The sequence below is a fragment of the Larimichthys crocea genome, chromosome X, assembly GCF_000972845.2.
Source record: "Larimichthys crocea isolate SSNF chromosome X, L_crocea_2.0, whole genome shotgun sequence".
Taxonomy (NCBI): domain Eukaryota; kingdom Metazoa; phylum Chordata; class Actinopteri; family Sciaenidae; genus Larimichthys; species Larimichthys crocea.
The window spans coordinates 38,685,888-38,701,201 of record NC_040020.1 but is presented as its reverse complement, the minus strand read 5'-3'; the positions used below and the strand labels follow the sequence as shown (position 1 = coordinate 38,701,201).

The 15,314-nt window shown below is 39.8% G+C and overlaps 1 protein-coding gene across 1 annotated transcript in view; it reads right to left on the bottom strand.

Annotated features, from left to right (window-relative positions):
• Positions 1 to 3,537: 3,537 nt before the first annotated feature.
• The window catches only part of dnah6 (dynein, axonemal, heavy chain 6), a 52,278-nt gene continuing 40,501 nt past the window's right edge, over positions 3,538 to 15,314 (bottom strand). Inside the window, exons 68-81 of the mRNA XM_027283593.1 lie at positions 14,925 to 15,091; positions 14,373 to 14,724; positions 13,653 to 13,741; positions 11,698 to 11,844; positions 11,416 to 11,554; positions 7,501 to 7,620; positions 7,236 to 7,357; positions 6,701 to 6,830; positions 6,442 to 6,569; positions 6,077 to 6,262; positions 5,337 to 5,409; positions 5,018 to 5,169; positions 4,029 to 4,251; positions 3,538 to 3,788 (exon numbers count right to left, since the gene is read on the bottom strand). Coding sequence (XP_027139394.1) covers positions 3,685 to 3,788; positions 4,029 to 4,251; positions 5,018 to 5,169; positions 5,337 to 5,409; positions 6,077 to 6,262; positions 6,442 to 6,569; positions 6,701 to 6,830; positions 7,236 to 7,357; positions 7,501 to 7,620; positions 11,416 to 11,554; positions 11,698 to 11,844; positions 13,653 to 13,741; positions 14,373 to 14,724; positions 14,925 to 15,091 — 2,132 coding nt within the window. The 3' untranslated portion in view covers positions 3,538 to 3,684. The remainder of the gene's footprint in view (positions 3,789 to 4,028; positions 4,252 to 5,017; positions 5,170 to 5,336; positions 5,410 to 6,076; positions 6,263 to 6,441; positions 6,570 to 6,700; positions 6,831 to 7,235; positions 7,358 to 7,500; positions 7,621 to 11,415; positions 11,555 to 11,697; positions 11,845 to 13,652; positions 13,742 to 14,372; positions 14,725 to 14,924; positions 15,092 to 15,314) is intronic.

The following is a 15,314-nucleotide window of genomic DNA, read 5'->3' as shown; positions in this document are numbered from 1 at the left end:
ACCTGCCCCTCCTGAGATCTATATGGCCGTTTGCTTTGTAGTATAATTGCCTGCACGCACACACCCTTCTGGTGTTCAGGTGGAGACTCACTGCACTAGGTCCGACCACCTGTGACCTTACAGGCCTGACCTGCATATTGTACCTGACCTGTATATTGTACCTGACCTGTATATCGTAAGCTGTATATATGTAATTGAGTCAGTTTTGTCATTGTTCTGCATGCAGAACATGAAGATGAGTCTGAATTAGTGTGTCTAAATGGACCACTAGAATATTTTTGGGTTGTTTATTATTTATTTTATATGCCATTATTAAAAAATAAACATTAACATTTTGGGAAATATTTTTATTCATGTTCTTGCCAAGACTTATAAATATATTTCCTAAAATGTTAAACAACACCTTTAAACCTGACGAGGCTATCAGGATAGCATTTGAATGTTGGTCCAAAAACCTGAAAGTCACTGCTGGAACTTTTAATGAAATCAATTGCAGTTGAATAACCTGTGTGACCTAGACAGTCTAATAAACACAGAGTAATCACACATTTTTTGTTCAGCTCCAATGATTGTTGTCAACATCATTAAACCAAATTACAAATCACTCCAGTGAGAGCACAAGGATGACCCACTGCCAATCTGGGCTTTTTATCATTACAAGCATGTCGATTACTTGTCAAATATTCATGTTAACAGCTGTCCTGATTGTCCTACAGCTGTTTTCATCCACTATGCACACACTCTATCATTTTTAATCTCCACTCCTCCTATTTCTCCCTTTTAAAAAAACAAAAAAAAAACAAAACAAAAAAAGGAAAAACAAAGCACCCTCTCATTTTCCTTTGGACCCATCTGTTTCAAACATCAACCATGTCCTTTTCTGTCTGACTCAATCCATGGGGATGAAAGTGTGTGTATGTGTGTGACCATAACACATTGCTAATATGGTTTCAGAGTGACTGGGGCATGTAATCTTATTTACTCCTTCAATCCTTTTCCTCCCTCTTCATTACAACCTTTATCCCAATGACAATGCAGGGCATTCACAGTTATTCATAGAACATAAATTTGGTTCATAAAAGGATTGATCAGGAGAAAGGAGGTTAATTAAAAAGGTTAGGAGTCATTACATTAAGTCATGCATGTGCAGTCATACCTGCAGTCGTTGATCATACACTAGTAGGAATGAATTGGACAAAATTGAATGAAGTATGTTGGATCACTGTGATCTCCCACTGCATGCAAAAACAGTTCTTTTGAGTGCATAAGCTTCCTATTAGGTACAGCGCATGGTCTGTTTTCACTTTTGGTGAATATGAAGGTGAGATGAATAAACAGAAAGGTTTCACCTCTGAACTGACATGTACTGATGATGTGCACTTAAAAGACCCTGCAAAGCTTGGACAACTCATCACCATTAACAGCTTTAGGGAAGCCTTTGTGTGACATGTAACGCAATTGCCTGTGGTACAGATCTCAGCCCTGCATAAAAATAGACAGAGGACGTCGGTCTAATAAACATAGTGCATAGTGGTCTGTACAAGTGGGACAGTCAAGGGCAGATAAACAGATATGAAGATGACAGCTATTAGAAGAGTGAGAGTGAAGGATGAACAGATGGGCAAAGACAGAGTGTAAAACTTTGAGGGGATATGGGAAATCAGTTAGGACCTCATCACAAACTTGTCACAACTAATTTCTCCTCTTTCAGCTGATGGATGCAATGAAAAGATCTCATGATGTCAACACCACATATAACAGTATTAGACTCTGAATAACGTACCGACATGTTACATTATTTTAAGATTGCTTTGTCTCAGTTTTTACAATTTTCATTGTTCTCAAGTATACGAATTACTGTCCCCACTCTCCACCCTGTATGTATGTTTTTGCACTATGTAACTTTGTTCTCGAGGAATTTCTGAGAAGTACAGCACTGAGTCACACAATCTTGGTGAATCTGGATTATATTATATTAATAAAATATTTTCTGTTTTTCCCTCTGATGTACTCCAGCTGCTCCATATCAGTGATTTACAGAGATTCCTGACCGACAGTAAAGTAAACTGCTGCAAACTATAGCTGCTGTTAGCTAATGTTAGCCTAGTTTGTTAACCAGACTGCAAGACTGTGAGCTCAGAGCACTGGAGGAGAGTTAGTGTTTGTACTACAGCCGTTTATGGACCACCAGGAAGAGGAGGTTTTTAGACACAGGGAGCGGGTGAATGCTGACAGGACACGCAGTCAGTGTCGTGCCAGAACCGGAGCTGGGCAAGTGGGCAATGTAACTGGGCTCAGCATGACGGAAGTGAAGAGACCAAAGAGGACGTTGATGGAAGAAGCTGGGAAGAGAAAAGGAGAAAGTGACCGAGGTAGAGACCACTGGACAAGACTAAATCTGGGACTTGGTTTTAGTTGCTGGTGAGAGCTTTTTGTGAAATAAAAAGCTGAAAGACAGAAGCTGAGTTGCTGTTAAAGTAGTAAGTAATATTAGCTGGCTGCTATGTCTTGTTTTGCACTCGCTTGATTTTTTGCTGTTAGCAAAGTTGTCGACTCACTAGTTTTAGATCATAACTAATATATAATCATAACACGTCCACAGCTGCACATACAGTGGTATTGCTTCTACGTCACAAAAATAGTAATCTCCATGCAATTTTGCTTCAAGCCTACACGTGGCTAAAACATCAGTAACGTGCTTTCTGTAAAAGCAGTCACCATTTTGTCATGTGATTGTACAATTAACTATTGTCAGACCCAAAAGACAGTCAGATATATTGTGATACAAGATGTTCATTATTTGTATGAACGCTTTTATTAAGTTACCTTCCTCTCGACAGAAATGTGAACATGAGCTAAGGCAGTTTTTTTCTTTTTGTGCTGCTCATTCCGAGGTTGTTTATGTATACGTTTATATATTCCCATTCCTGTTTGCTGTTACTGGTGCAGTAAGGTGTGGAGGAGGCAGTGTGTGTGTGTGTGACAGACAGAGACTGAATGTGTCTGCACACTGCCCCAGTGCTATAGTGGGTGTACTTAATGTGTTTGAAGAGCCATATTTTATATGTTTGCACTGCATGCCCTAAGTGACACAAATAGGCTGCTGATGTGTGTGGGGGTTGTGGTGGAAACATTTCATCATTTGATGATCATCACTCCTTCTTGTGTCTTACCTCATCCCTCACAGCTACCCTCCTTTTTCCCTTTGTAAAACCATTAACATCTATGCATCTGGCCACCCATCTCTGTTCATCCATCTACTATATCCTGCCGTCTCTTCTCTCCCTGAGGCTACATGTGTACTATAAAATTGAATAAGCACATTCATCCACTGACTTACTGCTCAGCAGGAATGGAGCCCTCCAGTACTGGAATCTAGTATATGGTGTTTACAGCGTGGAGACAGTATGTCTCATCCTCACAGATCTGGATGTATTGCACAGCTCTCATCAAGGGTCAGCACAATCAGCCATTGTCGCTGCATATAAGTGACATTAACGTCCACGGATAGGTGCATGTACAAAGGAAGCAAATCAGTAAAGGCATGCTCAGAAGTTTTTATTATACTGAATGTGGAGTGAGTGCACTTTCGGCATAAATCTATGAAATTAATTCCACAAAAGCTTTAACCCTAATTCACGGTAGTGCAAAGAGGTGAAATCATTTCTGTCCTTTGATAAAAACTTAATCATCCAACTGGCACAGGAGAGCAGCGGCTTTTGCTATCCAATAGTCGCTGGGTTGGTTGGAGGGGAGCATTACTGTCACGACAAAATTTGTTGAGTGACCTGGAGGGAGACAGAAATGAAGAGTGAGGGGAAAAAGTCAAATCAAATGAACTATCCATGACAGCGTTTAATAGTGAGAGAGATTATACTGGACACCAAAAACTCCCTAAAACAACCAGAGAGCAGCTATCAACATGTACTTGGCTGCCTGCTCATTCATTATAAAACGTGTCAGCCACTGTAAACGCCATCACATGTAAAAACCAAAAAGGTGTAAACCAGTAAGGATCCAGTACGTACCAGTGGTGGACAGAGTCCCGGCTCTGGCTGAGGTCTTATACAGAGGAGCATGGTAGAGGTGAGGCTCGGGCACGTAGTTCCGCTGTGGCTCAAAATGCACCACTGGCAACATGGCATTCATCACTCGAGGTAACGCATCTTCAACCACCATGTTGTCATCGTCCCAGCGACTGGCGTCCATGAACATGCCGTGCACGAGGACGCCATCCTCCGGCTCTGGTAACTGTGTGTGCAGTGGTAAAGATACATATTCACAGTCATCAATTTTGTCTTGACATGAATAATCTTCACCACTGCTACTTCTAGAAGCTGGTTTACCGACAGAAACATAACATTTTCTTGGCTTTGTAGAATCTTTATACAGCTATTTTACTGAAGCTTTATGGATTTTATTTTTGTAGAAAAGAGTGGGGAAATCAGTGGGAAACAGCTAGCATGGCTCTGTCCAAAGGTAACAAAGTGCACCTTTTCTTTAATAAATACAGAAAACGAGGTATATTTTGGACTATTTCTTGGAGTGGAGAGAGATTTTCCACCTTTCTCACAGCCTTCCTCATAACCTCACAATGACGACAAAACTCCAAGAAGTCACTGCTCATGGCAAAGTAATAATCCTGCACATAACCTGTTTGGTTTTTGTATGGATGAAACAAACTAACATTAATCTTTTCATATCAGCAATAAAAAGCCAATAAGCACTAATTCAAAGCACTAATAATTAAAGTAAAATATGCAGTTCATGAACTCAGTGTAAGCTTAAAACCGATCTGAAGCCTAATTTAAATCTTCAAAGAAAAATCCCAGAAAAGATCACAAACTGTAGATAAGTGACTTAAGGTAGGCGGCTCTGTTCTGCCCATCCTAATCCTGCAAATACTTGACTGTAGAAAATCTTTATAGACAACCATCAGTAAAGGTTTGCCTTGTTAATTTGGCTATATTTAGTGCAGGAAAGGCAAAGCAGCTCAGGGGAAAAAACAGTGATGTACCTCGTCGTCCATGTCCAGTTTAGAGTTTTCGGGCAGAGTGCGCAGAGCCTCACAGACTGCTACCTGGTCTCTGTACATCGGCACCATGTTGAAGCGGAAGTTGAGCTCATCAATGGGCAAATTATAGTGCCTGGCATGATTCTGAAGCACGCCTAAAGTGCAGCAGGCAAATATGAATAATATCTTTCATTGTATTCTTTTGAAAGATCAAACAGAGGTAAATAGTATCAGCTTAGGATATTGTTGTGCAGTTAAAAGGTGATCACATTTAATGTGCATTGGAATGAATGGGAGATATTTTGGTGCTGCAGTATTTTACCAGTAAGAAAGCCTTGAGGGAAGAAGAATCCTGAGATCCAGAAAGATTTGGGCTGACCACGTGTGATCCAAGTCTGGCGAGAGAGAGAATAAATGTTTGTATCTTTTTTATGTGTTGTGTTCAGAGTTTAGCCAACCATGATGCATTACATGCATTCATTTACATATGGGACCTGAAAGTGACTCAATGACTCCACATGGACTGAGAGGTGGATTTTCTCTTCTGAGGTAATGAACATGTGCAGTCTGACTCAGCGGCTACCCATCACTTTATTTTGGTTTGTTTTGTGTGCATGTGCGACAGAGTGAATTTTAGTGATTGTGCAACACACATGTTCAGACCAGTCTTACGGAAGAGCAGTTTAAGTCAGAGGAGATGAACCAAAGGCTGGAAGAGGGCGTACAGGGAGAGAGAGGAAGATGTGTGCCTCTGGGAAGGACGCTGGATGTTCATGTGTTATTAGTGCTTTTTGACTTGATGAGAAAACACACACACGCACACAAATACACTTGTGCTCACACACGTACACACAAACAACCCAGTATGCGCAGTCTGATTTCTCCTTCATGTGACTGTGTGTGAGACTCAGTGATACAAAAAGACTTGAGCCAGAAGAAGGAAGTGAATCTTATGATATTTTTAAAAATAATTGACATGCTTGTCCATGATCTATAACCTATAAACACAACTCATAAAGTACAACAATGTTAGGATGTGTCATTTCTGTTTCTCATCCAAACCTGGATAAAAGATGTCCTGAGGACCAGGTCTCTGACCCAGGAGGACAGAGGTTTGAGGGAAGGGTAGGCAGAGTTTGTCCAGTGGGTGGGAACCTGGTTGTTCAAGAAGCTTGTGTATATGCGGTCCATCTCCTCTGACATCACCACCAGACCTGCTATGGCTTTCTGCAGAGTGATGAGAGACATCTGGGCCAAAAGAAGAAAAACAAATGATGATTTTTTTTCTGTTCAGTCTGTCTAGGTCTTTTGTTTCTGTACTTTTACAGTTTCAGACATTTTAATGAGTCAAAGTATAATTCCTATAACAATGTTTACATATATCAACAGCTGAAAGTGTGTGTTCTAGGTTGTTAGCTATACGTCACCCTGAGGACTCTCAGCAGGTTGTTGAATCGATCGGTCTCTTGGCCCAACACGGTTGTGAGTGAGTTAAGGCGGCCACTTTCGTCTCGTTCAAACAGTGTTTCCACCGCCTCGTCCATGTCCAGACGCTCTGCACACGACAGGTAGACAAGCCCGGAAAGACAGAGACGAGAGGCAGACAGACGAGATAAAAAACACAGTGTTAGATAATAATGCACATTCTCAGCAATGATCAAAACGAGTGTGTTTGCATGTGTGTACCAGGTAGTTTATCTAAGATGGATTCAGCGAGCTCGCAGACGATGTCATCGTTACTTTTAGCTCCATGACTGGCTGATGAGCGAGGATTCACATCCAGAATGGTGTTGATTAGAGTGACGGTTTCTTGGCGCTGTGGAGGCAGACACATAAACAGCATATTTACAAACACACACATGCACAGAAACAAACACACACAAGCATCCCTGTTTACTGATATTTTGCAATTGCAGTCTCACAATCTCTGAATAGACATGATTTTATAACCACTGATAAACTGTATAATCAGCTCAAGATTAAATCATGAATAGGGCCATAAATAAATTTGATATATTTACAAATTACAAGCATGCTTCTGCAAAACAAACAGATAAAATGAAAACAAACAGGAAATCAGTTAGTTTTCAACATCTGCTCTTCGATCACATCACATTGAATCTTTATTATATTTAAGGCCATCTCTTGACAGACTGGGATGGAGAGAGTTTTTTCACACTTGTTTGTTATTTTTCGGTAAGACACAAACATTGTTCCTCACCTGAAAAGCCAGGTTGGCATTTTCATGCATGCCAAAGATCTCAGGGTCGTCTATGATTGGAAGACTCTCAATATATTTCTTATATTGCTCTAGTTCATCTGTCTCTGGGGCATGGTAGATACCTTGAACACAAAAATCCAAATCGTTCATCCAAATGAAATGTGTAGCATGTGAGCAGGCAGTGAGACAAATAGACACACACCGCTGCAGTATAAAATTCCATTCCATTGTAAATTGTTTCCGTTATTTTGTTGATGAAAAATACCTGAGGCGGAGAAGTTGTAGGCAGGCTCTAAGGTCTGAGGTGAAAAGAAGCCTTTGAGGATGGTCCTGAGGCAGCGTTGGTCCCAGGCGTCAGTTACTCTGCCTCCATATGTGATCTCACCTGAGGAGACAGACACAAAGACAACATGATGTTATCAGCGTGCAGAAGCGTTTCTTTGTAAACGTTAGAGGAGGCAGTCATGGTTTTAATGACCATCACTGTTTTAGTCCCAGTTTGAGCCTCAAGTCAAATTATTCAAAAATCCATTCAAAAGCAGCATGATAAAACACTAAAGCAAGACGTTATCATATTGAATAAGACGTTAAATATTTATGAAATTTGCATATGGATGAATGACCATCAAGTAAACGATGTCAGGAGAAATTTTAGTGAAAACTTGTTTTGTTTATCCAGCTCTCCCCTCTCCTCCTTAACTGGGCACCTTGTCATTCATCTTGAGCAGCTGTCTACCTTTAACCAGCAACTAGCCCGAGGCTAAGCACACCATCATCAGTACAGCCATCACAGGCGTTTAAAAGGCAGTTTAAGGAAAGTAAACAAGCAGCAGGGAAAAACTCAGGTGCACAGACTAGGACTGCATTATAGAAACTACAGTATTTATGTATTGCTGTTAAAAAGTTTAGAATAACTTTGAAAATGTGCATATTGATCAAAGACATAGAGACTAATTTATATTAACACTTTATGAAAGGGAAATACGCTACATGTAAAGCAGAGATGGGAAAGTGAATTAGGTATAAATATTTCAGGTAAAAAATGTGAAGAACACAACAGTCTACAACATCCTCACATGCCTGGAAAGAACACAGTTGGAAAAACAGAATTTGATTCTTGAGTACACCTAATATAAAGAGCAAACATGCATCTACAGCACAACCATTCTGGAGACACTGAGGGGAAGTAAACGTGGACCACTCGCATGTGTTTTGGTTACGTCCTGGAATTGTAAAGTTTTGAGAAGATGTCCATGTAGGTATAGACTATTCTTGAATCTATGAAATCCCTAAATCAATTGTAGTGTCTCCTTTGTGTGTATGTTGGGTTGTGTTTCTAGAATTGTAATATAATAATCAAATAAAAATAAAGTGTTGCTGATGATGCTGTTGTTGTGCATATTGCTGTTTTAAGCCCCACATTACTTACTAAATTCTACCTACAAGCATTGCGAGCCGCTCACTGGTTGACCAAGCAGAGAATTCTTTGCTGAGAGACCAGACCTAATCTGAATTCTGACTGATTGAGGTAATTATGACTGTCATTAAAAAAACTGAAATGCTTTGAGACATTTAAAAAAGTTGATGGAGTTATTACAAGAGGCTATAGAAGTATTCAGAGAACAATTGCTTTTATCACCTGAGTCTGTTATGATCAATCTCAGAAGACAAAGCTTACACATGTAGCTACATCGTACAAGTCTGCCAGCTTCATACAGACAGCGTTGGATGGTCCACATTGGAAACATTAAGCTGACAATCCAGGCTTGAATTTTAAACACACAGCTACACAACAATTCACCCAGAAAAGGCATAAATAACAGCGTGATACCAGTCACACATTTTCACTGTGTTGTGTCAGGAGTGTTTCCAGCTCTCTGACTTCTCATATATTAATGCGCAGAACACAGAGGCAGTGACATAAAAACAGACGAGAGGAAAGGAACTGTGACAAGACAAGAGTGGCTGGAGGGTAAATATTACCAAAGAGAAGAAAAGAAGATTTAAATTATATCTAACATTTCCAATTCCACATTTAAATCCATACTTAGTATGAAAGACAGTTATGTAAGACAGTAAGGGAGGAAGTGAATAATCAGACAAATCTCTGCTGAAGCCTTTAGTAAGCTGCAGGCGTGGTAAAGCTGGCAGAAACTTTTTTTTTTTTTGCACCGGAGGAGGAAATGCAATATCATGCTTGATTTAAGCTCAAATTCTTTCCCTCGAAGAATGTGTAGCAGTGGCACTCAAGGACTGTTTGAATTAAGGATTAAACTAATAACAGAGTAGTGTGATAACAGCAATGAGAGACATCAAATTGATGGCTGAATGGTGCGCTCCACTGAGACTCAGCATAATCATTTGAAGGTGTAATTGAAAACCAGATTAGAGAAACAAACGAACTTAAGAGATATGATGAGTATTGTTAATGAAAGGCATCCGTCTCTCTCCTCCTTAATAACTTGTCTGTTGAGATGTTGTGAAAGTCCAGGACAAATAATATTCACATAATTAAATTCAATTGAAATTTCATGTGATTGTATGTGTGCCCAGAGTATATTACATATCACCAAAATGAAAATTTGAAATCCTTCAGCAAATAAACCTAAACTCTAAAGCAGTACGTGTTGGGATGTGACTTAAATGTGAAACATATGGACAATATTCTTTCTGCCAGACAATACAGTGAATGATTATGAAGACAATAAAGACGTTCTTCATGTTATTAGACAAAGAGAGAGATCACTCTAATGGCTGTGTGACTGTTGTTGAATAACGGCTGAATTAACTTTCATTAACTTGTTTCAGCTGCTGTGTTAGCTAGCTAAACATTGTCTGTCAGTCAGCATATACAGCAGGTGTTTATTAATATGACTGATAGCTTTTTACTGCTTAGTATCATCATAATTTATCATTCACTGGGTATTTTCATTTCAACGCCAGTTTCTACTTGTGCCATTTTAAACAGATTTGTTGTTGGAAAGAGTGAAATTATCTGTTAGAATCCCAAAGCAGACCACAGTAACAAGTTATATAACTATATGACTGTAACTTCTAACTTCTACAGTGGGACAAAGATGACATTTTGTACAAGCAGCTAGGCCAAGCTGCTTTGGTGGGGCAATCAGTGTAAGGGAGTGCTGCTGCCTGTCAAACCTCTTACATGCAAAATTGTAGACTGATAAAAAATGTAAACCGACTAGTATTTCAGATGTTGTCTAGCAAGGGCAGCAAATTTTCATTGAGTAGTTGACTAGTCATACACATTCTTAGTTAAGACAAAACTGTGATGTAAAATGGCATTTCAAATGATGCTGTGTTCCAATTTAAATGATCAAACGGAAATCAAATGGAAATGTAAGTTTTCATTTAAACAATGTCAGGATTTCTGCAGATTTCTGAAGATATGACTGTGCATGGGAACATCTGTACTTTCCATTTTATTTTTATAAAAACAAAGTCAAGTGGAAGAGGCCTGCGAATGTTTAACAAACACAGAATCGCAGCTGCAGAACAGAGTGGAACTGTGTTACAGAAGTGACCTGCTTCATGAAATCAGCAAACATTTTGCCCTCCCCATTTCACATGAAGGCTGAAAATGTGTGTGCTGTTGACAAAACAGTCTGTGCTATGCACTGACAACACAATATGCCAGGTTTAGAGAGGCTGTTAGCATCTACACGTCCTGCCATAATTTGAGGTTTCATGTAACCCTTTGCACATTGCACTGTTACAGTCTAATCTGTTACGATTAATGTCTGTCATATGTATAGGATCTAACCCATCTGCTATCACGTGATGGTAATTTAACCTCTGTGGGCAATGGACAATGTTTTTAGGCTTCCTGCAACTTGAAAAAAAAAAGACACACTTCTGCTAATCTCTATAATTGTTATATAAATGCAGATAACTGATAACTAAATCTGTGTCAGACAACAGCTAAATAGCTGTTGCAACTAAAGCCTGCTAAAAATGTGATTGGTGATACAACTTAACAAAATCAGAACACTTCCACACGGTTCCAGGTTTTGGTACCTTGCCTAGAGATTTATAGATATTATAGGAACAGGAGCAGTACACTAAAAAACCTCCCACACACACTCAAAATGCAACTTGTGCTGTACTGTATATGTATGCCTTTACACACTTAGATAGATATCTGTGGATAGTGTGTCCCTACCGGTGATGTAGATAAGAGCATCCCAAGGTATGGTGCTGTCTTTGCAGTAGAGGTTGAGGTTGAGCAGAGCACACTCCCTGTCGCTGTCGTTAAACTCATAGCGGATGTTCCACCCCAGAGGACCAAACTTCTTCCGCTCCTAAGACACATTCAAAACAAGACCCATGATAAGGACAGGCACATACAAGCACAAACACATACAACATGCAAGAGAGTAAAACGTGTACATGCACACAAAGCGGTAATGATCATGTACATGTGTGGTTTGAGTGAGTCTGTAACCTGGATGACTGCATGGAAAAAGCAGATTCCAAAGACGATCTTCCTCCAGTGGCGCCCCAGAACGTGGTCTTCAAAGAAACTGCTCGAGATCTCTGTGAAGGCTCGTCGCATGTTGGCTCGCAGGCCTTTAGGAGGCTCATTAGTCACCTGGCAACAACAAGAGAGAAACACAGGGCTCACTGGCTGCTGTTGAGAAGACCACAATGAGTGCTGCTCAGGCTGCCAACAAAAACATGTTATTACTCATCGGTGTGCATGCAGGAAACCTGTGCTGAATTCCCCACTCATCAGGTCTGGTTTGTTGCTAAGCCTGAAAGCTGGAAAATCATGAAAGGTCTATAATACAGACATAACCTGATCCTCCAGATCTACAAATCAAATCATACTGTTTCAATTATATTAAATCAGCTAATGAGGGAGGGAAAAGTTATGGTATTATAGTAACATGATATTAAAAATGATTCCGGATCTAACTTTAATTGTGAGAGAGACAAGGCTGGTTAAATAAACAAATAACCACTGGTGCAGATCATCAGGATTGTTTGTTTAGTGTGAATGTAAAATGTATCTTGTGTTGGTGTTTCAATGAGAAAGATGAGTCCACAGTGCAATTTCTTTCACCTCTCCGGTGAAAGAAACAAATAACTGTGTTTTTCTAACTTGTAAGAGCTCAGATTACACCACATGGTGTTATTTGTTAAGCTGCTGAAGGCTACTTTCACTATAAAACGGAGTCAAGAAATCTGCAAAGAGTGAGGTTGACCTGCTGATGAAAGCAGGTGTTATACTTTAGGCAAAGAAGCTTTGGAGTGATATGCAGCATCAATTTGTGGGACAAAGCACGCTGTTTTTTGTTGCTAGTTAAATTAAAATTGGTTTAAATTATCCTGGAAATCTTCATCGATGACGAATGACGGAAATCTTCCTGTCATCATACTGTAGATCATTTTTGTTTACAGTAGATCTCCAGTTACTGGAATCCAGCAGCATTGCTGCACTAACATTAGAATATTCTTGCATATGAAGTAAAATAAATGTCCAAAGCTCTATATCATATCATATCTTTTATCACTCTTTGTAGATTGGTCCAGCGATGTTGGGGGCCTCTAAACCACCCCTTACGTTCACAGAATGCTGCTGCCGACACTAAGATGATTTGTGAATGATTCTTAAAATTCAGTTCTTTGATGCTGTGGTTTATCCCAGATGAAGATCCACTATGCATACAGACTTTGGAGCAACATTTTGGGTTGTGTCACTTTTACTTACATAATTCATGGAATTAAAAACATAGAAGGGTCATTTTAATTTTACTACCACACAGACTGACATGACATGATTAATGAAACATTGTTTATGCTGATGTTGTGACACTTCCTTTTTAGGAGAAGCGTTTCAGTTTTGCCTTATATTCAACGATTTGTAAAGAATGGAAAATGTTACAGAACTTTCCAAGAAATGAAATGCAAATCATCCATTTGGCCTTTTTTCTTACATACCCTAATCATCCCTTAGGATAACAATGACATTATCTATTGCTTTAGAATACTACCATCAGGTTCCTCTTTGTAATTAATGAGCTTTCTTCAGCCTACTGTCTCTAGACTATAAAACAGAAATGAATACTCTTTTGTACAGATACAATATGTGTTCTCAGCTGTAAGTTTACCACAGAAGAAGAGATGAAAAGTTATACTCTTACATGCAAATTGAAAATATTTTATATAATATCTTCCAAAACGTGGGTGTGAATAAGGGAGCCATGAACAACTGCAGAAAGCTTATGGGAGAAAACACAGATTTGTTGAAAGCTGAACCTTTTCGCGTTAGAAGTGAACACAATACACTTCTTCATACTGGGAACATTTGTCCTGCAGAGCAATCATTGACAGACAATCTTCAAATTGAAACTGAACTAAAGTGAGATCATACAGTGGCACATTGTGTGTGTTTACCTTGACAGAGTTCTGGAGCACCGTAACAGGAAATACTTTGGAAGGCATGGAGCTGAGAAACAAGCGGAAATTCTCGTGGATTGATGTGTCTGCACACAAGCAGAGAGGGAACATTATTCACCACCATGAACAAAAGAAAAAAAAAGTTAATGAATGTGTCCCTGACTACACAGACAAACACACATTTTACGACTGATACAAATGCTGTGAAAAAACAAGGAAACAACCACAAAAACGAGTCATTTGTGTCCCGAAAAGCTTGGTAAGAGTGTGTTATGTGCACATTGCAGTGTGTGTCTTTTTTAGGTTGAGCTCAGCCAAAATAACATTAGACCTGAGCAGCACAATCATAGAAATGTTATGAGCTCCTCAGTTAGAAAATTCTCAAAATGGCATTTTCACTGAAGATCAACCCCTCTCCTTCTTTTTCACACCTGGGAATTAACACATGCAACCTCTGGCATGTAACAAAGTGGCTGTAGATTGATTTGTCCAGCTGTCAAACGTGAAACTACACTGGAGCCCAAGGGACTTTCTTGTTGAGTTCTAATCTGTTAGCAGTATTAGGGTTGAAATGCAAAGTAAAACAAATATAGTACAAAATGTAATCATAAATGTGCCAGTAGCCACAGCTGAAACAGGGCAAAGATGCTCTGCCCTTGCGTGATCATGTGTGCAGTTATGTGGAGGTGTTTTGATGCTGTTTCAGTGTGATATTACCAGGCTCAGTGAAGGTCTTGATGAGCTCTTCCATGGCTAACATCCAAGAGACAGCCAGATGACAGTTCTGCAGGAAGACCCACTTGCCACTCTTCAGTGCTGCATGGATCATCGTCTCTGCTATTGGCCCCTGGCCTTGACCCAGTGAGATGGACTCAACTCTGTCAAGACAACCTCTCTCTTTTGCAAAGCGCTGAAAGGCCCCCATGGGGTCAGATCCTGTGCTGAGAATGAAGATCAGCGGGGTGGACGGGGACATATCGTTATAGAGGTTTGCCAGATCAACTGGAGGGTTTTCCACAAACTGCTTCCCCAGGCTGACAATCACAAACTCTGTTGCTGCAAACACCGCCTGGAAAAGAGAGGAAGAAAGTAACCATAGAATAACAGGACAAAGAGGGAGTAAAACATTAGTAAGGAGAGCATGCAGATTGGAGAATTTGATAGATGCAAAAGTAAAGACACAGCTGAGGGCGGCAGGCCAGTAAAATTGTAAATGAATGAACAAACAAAACCTTTATAAATAACTTTTCATACATTTCATCAACTTACCTTCTCTTCCAGGAAGCTCTTGATAAGGACTAGCTTCTGGAAGGCCCCCAACCTCTCATTCCAGTAGCCTCTAATCTCCTGCTTCACATTGTTGGACTCCCCAAGAGGAGGCAACTCTGACACATATCCTTCCCAGGTCTCAGGATTAATAGATGCTTGAAAACGCCCTAAAGAAAACACGACTGTTGTTTAATGCTAAGAATGCTAATGCTAAGGATTTCATAAGACATTTGGCCTGGCAGTGTGTACACATAGATTTGTACACAATGTGGTAGAACAAGAATGAATTAGACTATCTAACCTGACAGTGAAAAATAATGTTTGGGACTTAAGTCAAAATGCAGCAGAAACATGGTGCACTAAACATGATTCCTGCTAGATTATCCTGGA